The sequence below is a fragment of the Caretta caretta genome, chromosome 9 (genome assembly GCF_965140235.1).
Source record: "Caretta caretta isolate rCarCar2 chromosome 9, rCarCar1.hap1, whole genome shotgun sequence".
NCBI lineage: Eukaryota > Metazoa > Chordata > Testudines > Cheloniidae > Caretta > Caretta caretta.
Window position 1 is genome coordinate 23,205,367 of NC_134214.1, and position 9,927 is coordinate 23,215,293.

General features: G+C 40.1%; 1 protein-coding gene across 1 annotated transcript; it reads left to right on the forward strand.

The window, feature by feature from the left end:
* Positions 1-4,421: 4,421 nt before the first annotated feature.
* LOC125642737 (P2Y purinoceptor 3-like) lies at positions 4,422-5,447 on the forward strand. Its single transcript, XM_048864472.2, has one exon. It carries the CDS (start codon positions 4,422-4,424, stop codon positions 5,445-5,447), a length of 1,026 nt encoding a protein of 341 aa, XP_048720429.1.
* The last annotated feature ends 4,480 nt before the right edge of the window (positions 5,448-9,927 follow it).

Sequence of the window (9,927 nt, forward strand, 5' to 3'; positions counted from 1 at the left end):
TTGCAAGTATTGCACATGTAAACCTGTCAGGATTGATGACAAAAGGTCCTGCATTCTGTGGAATGCTCCCTACCACAACTCCTACTGACTTCAGTGAGAGTCCCATGTGTAGAATAGCTACAGGATCTGGTCCAAACTTATTTTCATTCCAGATTTGGAAGGGCTGCTTCCTGCTATCATTTTGCAAATAAAGTCCCTGCTGAATGAAGCCTGTGGGAGTTTTTAAGTATCTACTGGTACCAGGATGGGTCTGTACATTAGGAGTAAACCACATAAATGAATGTCGCTAACAATATTTACATGGGAATTTTCAATGATTTTTTCCCTTGTTTATACCAGCCACGCGTTCAGTAACATCAGCCAGCTTCTACGCAAGGATGATATAGTGAGGTTTTCTTGTTTATAAGGCTGCCTGAGTGGACTTGTAGACTCTGAAGTTTTATATTTGTTTTATTTTTCAGTGCAGTTATGTAACTAAAAAAAAAATCTACATTTGTAAGTTGCGCTTTCATGATAAAGAGATTGCACTACAGTACTTATATGAGGTGAACTGAAAAATACCATTTCTTTTATCATTTTTACACTGCAAATATTTGTAATAAAAATAAATATAAAGGAAGCACTGTACTTTTTATTCTGTGTTGTAATTGAAAATGAATATTTACAAATGTAGAAAAACATCAAAATATTTAATAAATTTCAATTTGTATTCTATTGTTTATCTGTGCAATTATTTTTTTGAGTTAATCGCTTAAGTTAACTGCGATTAATCAACAGCTCTAATACCTTATTGAACATGAAGTTCAGTACAGGCCTGAACACAATCTCCCGCTATGAAGCAACACTATTAACAAAATTGACAGTGAAACAGAAAGCAGTAGGAAACACTGCTATTCATGCTAAAAGAGATCAAACCATTCCCAGGAGTTATTTGGTATCATTCATTGTCCCTTAGCTGGGTATTTTTAGTGAAGTAGAATGAGACAGTAAATAGTAAATGAGAAGTTAGAAAATATTTTATATGCAACATGATTAATAGCAAGTATTGTATTTTACATGCATCTTTCTGCTTTATTGAAGTGAGTCAGTTGTAATTATTTCTGGAGCCGTCTAACATTCAAGCCTGTGTCCTGGGCCTGGAAATTACAGTCAGAACCTATTTAAATTTTCACACCACTAAACTACTAATTGACAAAACAAGCTCAGAAGCAGCTAGAAGAAGTTTGGTTGGTTTATTGTCCCCCCCCCCGCTTTTCTTTGCATCAGAAGAATTAAAAACCTACAGCTGTTGAATATTATTGGTGCTAATATTGAGACTTCAGGACCACACTTCTGATAACATGTAAAAAAAATTACACTGTTTAAGTGCATGGAGCCTTTATCCATTGCAGCAACTCCAGCTTTAGAAAATGTAACTATTGTTATAGATTCCAGTAAGAATTCTGTCATTGATGCAGAAAAACTATTTTCTGTATATTAATGGGCCATCAGTGACATCCAGTGGCTGGTAAGTCATAGAACACATTGGTATACACTAGAATAACCTGTCTCTCTGAGATCTTCCATTATAATTAAATCTGCTAGTCTAGAACCAGACTCAGTCTCAACTGCCTTATGAAATGGGCAAACTCCATCTGTTATATCATATGTCTAATTACTGGTCTGTTTATATTTTATGTTAGGGACAGTAGCAGGGGAATTCTTTATCATTCAAAATTATGTCTCAGTGGATAGAATAGTGGAAGTGATCAGAGGAAAATGTTGGCCTGAGAAATGAAAGTTGAGGTTGTAAACACATTTTGTCACTTAGATTAAAGAAAACAAGTTAGAGAAGACTCAGTACATATCTCTAAAGCTGAAAAGTAAATTACTGATTTCCAATACTCTATTCATTGAGATACCATCTCCTTATTACGGTGTTGAGTGGAACAAAGTAACAATGCCAGTCTTAAAGCAAATATTGTAACATCTTTATTGGCAAGTTATTATTTTGGTATCTATCTAAAAATTAACAACCAAAGACACATTTATATTATTACACATGGTTGTACCTATTATGTACTAGCTACTTTCTAGCCATTCAAGAGAGCAGTCCCTACCTTGAGGATTTACAGTCTAAGGACAGTCAAACAGGCAGAGAGAAGTTAGGGGAAAAGGAGCAACAAAGAGGGACTTCTTATTTAAGTTGGCTAAGTTTGCTGTGTGCAGATGGCAGAAGTGATTCATTAAGAGGGATTTGAATATGTACAGGATGGCGCTTTGCAGATGAGCTTACGGAGGTCAATATGATGCATAGAATAGTGCTCAGAGGAGACAGAGTGAGAAGCTGACAAATAGGCAAAAGAGGGCACGAATAGAACACTAGCAGAGTGGAAGGCATACGGGGGCAACTTGAAGCTCACTAAGGAAGTAGAAGTAGGAAGGGGCAGAGTTATATAGAATTTTGAAGGTGGTGACAAGAAACTTAAATTTGATACTATAGCAGATGAGGATCTAGTAGAGGGATTCAAAGAAGGGAGCAACATGATCACATGAATGGGGAAGGAAGATGCCTTGGTGGCTATAATTTGAACAGAGTGGAAGGGGACAATGTGTTTGTCTGGGACGTCAGGGAGGTAGATTATTATTGTTTGTACTGTGGTAGCACTTCTGAGTCCAATCCTGGAGAGGGACTCCATTGTGCTATTAGCTGTACAAACACACAACTAAAAGATGTTGCCATTGTGCCAGTAATTGCTTACACGGTTTTGATAATGGTTATACCCCAAAATGATTGTGTTCCTTGTGTAAACACAGAGCTTAGATAACAGACTAGGTAAGATTTTTAATGACGGAGAGTAAAATCTAAGGACCATAACCCTAAGGTTCCTACTTACATTTGATAAAAGGATTGTATGGCTCAGCTGGCAATGACAAGAAAATGGATCTGTAGATGTTTTGCCAATATCTAGGATAAAACACACACACTGAAATCATATAAAATGGTTGCACAAAACTTTCAAGTGAAAGTGCTGCATTTAGCACAGCGCTAATACAAATACCTGCAGAGTTTAAATGTGTCCCTTTGCTGAGCCCTGTGGAGTGCCAGGACCTCTATGGAACATTCAGCCCCCCAAAACCACCATCCCAGACTTACAGAATTAGTGTATATCACATGTAGTGTCCATTGCGCACACTCACAACAAACCATACCGTTCATGCATTGAAACGCAACTACCACTGCAAGGAGAAGGATAATTTTGGCCTTTCTGATCAGTACTGGAAACTGAATGAGCTTTATCCTAAACTTTTGAGGAACTAAAAGATAATATGTCATTTTTATCATCTCTCTGCTTTAGATCAGTTTCAAATAATGAGGATGGTATGCATGTTTCCTGGATCATTGAAATTTTTGCTGTTTTATGATATTCCACAGCTAATGCTAAATTGGGTCTAAAACATTATAGGTTTTCTTAATTTTCCTAATTAATCTTGAATATTTTCAAAGAAGAGTGACCATGAAGAAACTGGAAAGTAGGAATAAGTCTCTTTCCGACCTTTTGGTATCAGAACAATTATATCCCAACATATATTTCCAAACCATAATGAAACCCTATCCATCCCTCAGCTCTTTGGATCTATTTCTACATTAGTAACCACTTCCACCTGTGGCTATCAATCAGCATGGTTTTCTTTCTATGTCAAGCTGTTGTTATGGTTAGGCTGAAAATTTGCCTCCTATTTCAAATAAACTACCTATAATACTAAACCAAACACAAATCAGAAATTGCAAACAGCACTCTATGCAAAATCTGTGCTTCCCCTGTAACAGTTCCATTGTAATGTATTGCAGCAGGGCACAGTCACCAGATATCAACACCACCTGGGTGCACTCCAGTCCCGAGTATGCCTTCAGCATAGTTAGCTGTGTAAAGAATTCCCATCTCTACACAAAGAAAAGGACTCCTCTTGCCATCAGAAGAGTTTTGTGACTAGCACTGTAGCTGACTATACTACATGGACTCTGAGAAGCAGAGGTGCTTGTAAGTAGATCCTCAACTCATGCGCAAGGTCCAAAAAGAAGCCCCTTTCTTCAATGTTTGCTTGTTGTTTCAATGTCTAGATTTGTTGCAAGTTTTATTTAATTGTCTTGACCAAATACTAGTAGTGTCTGTATGTGACTTGCAAGCTTATTTTGCAGCAGTTGCTGCTTACTTTGAACTCAAGTAATAAAGAGAATATGTATAATTTCCATAGCTTCTTACATATTCTGGGCACTTTACAAACAGTAATGAAGACTCCGAGGCGGTTCTGAGAGGGCAAGAGACAAGGATAGTAATTGTGATTGTGTACGCTTGTTTCTGTTTCTGGCAGCGGAAGGACGTGGCTTTAAAGCCGCAGCAAAGCAGTGACTGGTGACTGAGGCTGCATCCACCAGGAAGATGCTGAACAAAACAGTGAATAATGCATTGGAAGAAGTCCTGTGCCCCCTAGAAGGGAGCTATAAGCACATCTTACTCCCCTTTGCATACAGCGTTGTGTTTGTGCTGGGGCTTCTCCTAAATGGTGCTATGCTGTGGCTGGGCTGCTGCCACACCAAGGAATGGACGTGCACCACTATCTACCTGGTGAACCTGGCTGGGGCTGATCTGCTCTACATCTTCTCTCTGCTCCTGCTCATCATCAATTATGCCATGGAGGACATCTGGCTCTTTGGAGAGCTGCTCTGCAAAATGGTACGTTTCTTATTTTACAACTATCTGTATGGCAGCATCTTGCTGCTGACTTGCATAAGTGTTCACCGCTTTCTGGGGATTTGCTACCCCATCCGGTCACTGGCTTATAAGACCAGAAGACTAGCTGTCATTGGCACTGCTATATCCTGGATACTGGTACTCCAACTCTTGCCCAGCTTGATCTATGCTCGCACTGGCTTCATCAATAACCGTACGGTCTGCTATGATCTGACTAGCCCTGATCATTTCAGCAACTATTACCTCTATGGTATGGTTCTAACCATGTCTGGTTTCCTCTGTCCTTTTCTTATCATCTTAATCTGCTACTGTTTGATCATCAGAAGCTTGATTCAAAGCACTGGTAATACCATCCTCACAAGCAGCGCTGCCCGGGCTAAATCAATCTGGACCATCCTACTAGTCTGTGGGCTTTTTGCAGTTTGCTTAGTTCCTTTCCATATCACTCGTACCATCTACCTTTACGTCCGGGTCCATTGGAAAGCTGACTGCCATCTCTTACAAGGAGCTACCCTATTTTACAAGATTTGGAGGCCGCTGGTGGGCCTTAACAGTTGCTTTTCCCCACCATTGTATTTTCTTTCTGGCCAAACCAACACAATCAGACAGATTCTGGAATGGAGACTGCATAAAGTGGATCCCCTTCCTAGGCCTACAGTGAAGGGTAAGGAGTCAGTGGCACCCAGGGGGACTCCTCCCCATGCTGTGGAATGAAGCCTGAGGAAAGTGATCTCTGAGAACTTCCCTTCATGGCAGATTTATTCCAATGAAGAGAGACCGTAGCAGTTAAAATTACTGCATGCATGCCTTTCAGAGGAGTTGTAAAAGACTCACCTGCACCGATAAAAGAGATACCATATAATGGCAATTCCCCTAATGCTGAGACAAGCTTTGGTAAAGAGAGGCTAGGAGTGAAGATTAAATATTTTACGAAGGACCAGAAGGCAAGTTGTTAGCATTTCATGTCAAGCAACAGCAGTTGAGAAATAAAACTAAACTGCACCTCCTCCAAAAAGAAACAAACCCCAGCTCTCCACTACTCACTATTCTTTTCTCAACGGAAAGGGAAACTATACACACATATGGAGAGGAATAAGTATAGCTGAGAAAGACTCACATTGAAGTCGAGAGGTGGTAGAGCTTCCAGTCATTTGTCACGTAGCAGTTCATATAATTTTAAAGCTTCTTAATATACACTACATTTCCAAAGCCATTTTCAGAAATTCCCGTTGCTGTTTCAGTGACTGGACCTACTACTACAGAGTGAGAATGGCCATCTTTTCAGAGAAGATTCTGGCTAATCTAGTAGATTTTCATTATTTAACATTTTAATTTTTTCAATGTTCTTTCATTAGAATCTTGATACACAAGAGTTTTGAGATGAAAAGCACTATAGGATAGTTAAGCACCAGAACAGATTATGTAGGGAGGCTGTGGAAACTCTGTCACTGGAATTTTTAAGAACAGCTCAGATAAACACCGGTCAGGGATGATCTAATTATACTTGGATCCTGCTTCAGCACGTTGGGGGCGAGGGGGAGAAGAGTAGATGACCTCTTGAGGTCCCTTCCAGCCCTACATTACTACAGTTCTGTAAGAGAAATTGTTTGCCTTTAAAAAAAAAAATTCCAGCAGCCACTGGAGTGCTACTGACTTAAAAAAAAGTCACATAGTTGGATAACTAGGCAGAAAGCACAGAAGCTCTACAGCAGTGGTTCTCAACAAGGGGTATGCATACCCCCGGGAAGTACACAGAGGTTTTCCAAGGGGTACATCAAGTCATTTAGATATTTGCCTAGTTTTACAACAGGCTACATAAAAAACCTAGTGCCGTCAGTACAAACTAAAATTTAATACAGATAAAATGAGAAAGCAAGCAATTTTTCAGTAACCATATACTGTGATACTTTTAAATTTTTGTCTGATTTTGTAAACAAGTAGTTTTTAGGTGAGGTGAAACTTGGTGTACACAAGACAAATCAGACTCCTGAAAGGGCTACAGTAGTCTGGAAAATGTTGAGACTCACTGCTCTATAAAGCACCATGGATTTGATTATATTAGGCCAAAAATCTGGCCAATGTCTCGGCCAGAGATTGTTGATCTATTTCCAGTTGGATGTTGTCCCTGAAAAGTCTCTAAAAAGAGAAAATTACAAATATGAACACATTTTATATATTGAAGTTGCTTATAATTGCAAGTTAGTGACATACACTGTTCAGCACATGCAGCAATTAAAGTCTTGTTTCCAAACTCTTCAATGCCCCATTGCAAAGACAGCTCTAGGCAATAACCAAGTCACCAAAAAAAGCTTGAAGCTTGGCTAAAAGTTAGATTGTGAGCTCTCTGGGACAGTGATATTTTATTCATTTGGACAGTGCCTGGTATGATGGGGATCCTTAGGGATCCTTATAGGGATCCTTAGTGGGAAATAAAAACAGTGATAAGCTTGTACAGTGCCCTCAGCCCAACATCCTGTTTGTCCATCACAGATGGGAGAGAAACCAAATAGGCATATTGCAGTAAGATTTCATTAGCCAGTAGCACCCATAACATATGACATTCCATATCTCATGACAGACTTTTCATCCCACAACAGATACAACTCCTAATTGTATGTTTGACTCAAAACAGAACATGCATTATGGAACAGAAAGTGTCCCACCAGACAGAACAACAGTTACACAAGGCTATCATCAGTTTGAATTTTAACATTATTTGTAGTTTCCCCTAGTTTAGACTTAAGTAATTTTTAAAAATAAGACACCTATTCACCTGACCCAATGTTAAGAGAATAATACGGCCAGCAGAACTGAAACAAACATTTCATTTGAGCAAGTTATTCAACCAGTGAGTCAACTACTAAAAAAAGCTCCTTTCCATATCCTCTTCTCTATCAACACCCCTCCCCCAACATTTACCAAAACACCTATCCAATAAACAGCTTTTGAAGTGTGCCTACTTGGAGAAGAACTCTCTGGGGGAATTGTATGCATTCTTACATTCCTCATGGAATTGGAAGTGAAGATCAAGGGGTGTCCTGTAATTAGGAGACCAACTACATTAGACTATTAGTGTCTGGATTGAGCTATTGAATAAGTAAATACTTAAAGATGTTACTATTTCTTTTTCTCCAGTGTTTAGTAACTGAATGACTCAGGATCAGGAATGGGATATGGATAGGGTGACCAGATGTCCCAATTTTATAGGGACAGTCCCGATATTTGGGGCTTTTTCTTATATAGGCACTAATTACCCCCCACCCCAGTCCCAATTCTTCACATTTGCCATCTGGTCATCCTGGATATAGAGCCTTTAATCTCCAATATGTTTGTTCAAATTGAGCCCAGGTTGGAAGCTGCCTGGAGTTACCACTATCTGACAGCCATTTAGTGGTTCAAGTGAGTTGGTCTCAGTCCAGCTCCTGGTAGATGGTGTCGCTATCAAACAAAATCACCACTCTTGGCATTCTCCATAGAGGCCAATGATTGAAGGGGCCTGGCAGTTGAAATAGATTCTTACTGCTAGAGGCACACTTCAAGGCTAAAGTACAGGGTTAAATGTAAAGAAGTCTTCACTGTTTTTCCTATTGTGAATAAAGGCTTCTAATTCTCAGCGAATGGCAAGCATTTTCAGTAGCACTCTCTTTACCCTCAGACAGCACTATCCTTACTGACCAATGTTATATATAACTGCTGGCAGACTCTTCTACCTGGAGAGCACCACAAAATCTGAAACACTCGAGAAAAATACAAGATAAGGGCAGATTAGCCTGCCAGGCTGAGGTTTAATTTCACAACAGTCCCCTGACCCCCCGCCCCCAACGAAAAGAAACAAATCATTCCAAGGAATTTTAAACTATATAGATACAAATGCTGCCAAAGTACACCCCAACAGCACTTGAAGAATCACTACAGTCACCTCAGTGGCGAAGGGCCATAGCCCATTCATTTGTTGCAGCTGCCGGACTATGCCCACCTTGAGAGAGGGAATATGAAAGCCTTTGCTGACAAAGACATCAAATTGTAACTGGAACAAGCACATATGAAAGGTTGAAGCACTCGTGCTCCGGCCAGCATGTGAGGTGTGTTGTGATAATTGGTCCTACAAAATTAGCCTAACTGTGAACTCAGCTGTAAAAAGTGAGTGAATGTGAATGAGATGTCACAATAACCTATAACAAATGTTCATGGGACAAGACTCAAAAAAGATGGAAAGACTGAATTAGTCCAAATGAAAAGGTCTATGGATATAATTTCAAGGACTGTGTTAAGATCATGCCTGGTAAACAAGGAAGGCCTAATTGTTGGACAAAAAATGTGAGTAGTTTGTGATGGGCTGCATAGCTTGTCTTTCTGGGGTCCTCAAAGAGACTTTGGAGGGACAAAGCAGGGTACTGCTACACTGGCTGACTGAAAAACAGGGAAGGAGTAAGCTTCACCATCATCGCTGTTACCACCACCACCACCTTTCTCCATCCTGGGTGAGAGAGATCCCGCCCAGACCAGAGGGACACAGGTGACATCACCACCTCCATCAGCTCAATCCTGAACACCAACTGGGATGTCAGACTGGCACACCACCCACTGTCCTCTTCCTTCCCCAGTTTATTTCTTCTTTGCAATCCCTCTTATGAGTTTGGCTTAGTCTGCAACACTGCTGTAAGCCTTTGACCAGAAGAGCAGCAAAGTGCAATGCCCTAGAGTCAAACAGAATGTCTCTGGTCTCAAAGTGGCTGGTAAGATTGCACTGAATGCATTCAGTGGTGAAGTGAGCTGTAGCTCACGAAAGCTTATGCTCAGATAAATTGGTTAGTCTCTAAGGTGCCACAAGTACTCCTTTTCTTTTAGGGTGAATGCAGTTTGTCTCTGATCATCACTCTCACTTGTAACCTCAATGCTGAAAAATGTAGGCACAGTACTCAATCTTACTAGCCACATTGCTAGCCTGTGCTGAAGCCCAGGCCACTGGGTCTTAACTGTTATGCTCGTTAGATTAAAGCTAGCACAGGTGTGCTGACCTAAGGTGCAGTCATACCTTTGATTGTTGTGTGGACATACCATTAGAGTGCTCTCATGCACTAGGTAATGTTGCCTCAACTCAAAACTCCAGCTTTCCTATTTCTGTTCTCAGTTCAATGGCTTTTTCTGACCTTTCTATATCACTTTATTATGGAGCATTAGTGCATATTGCTTC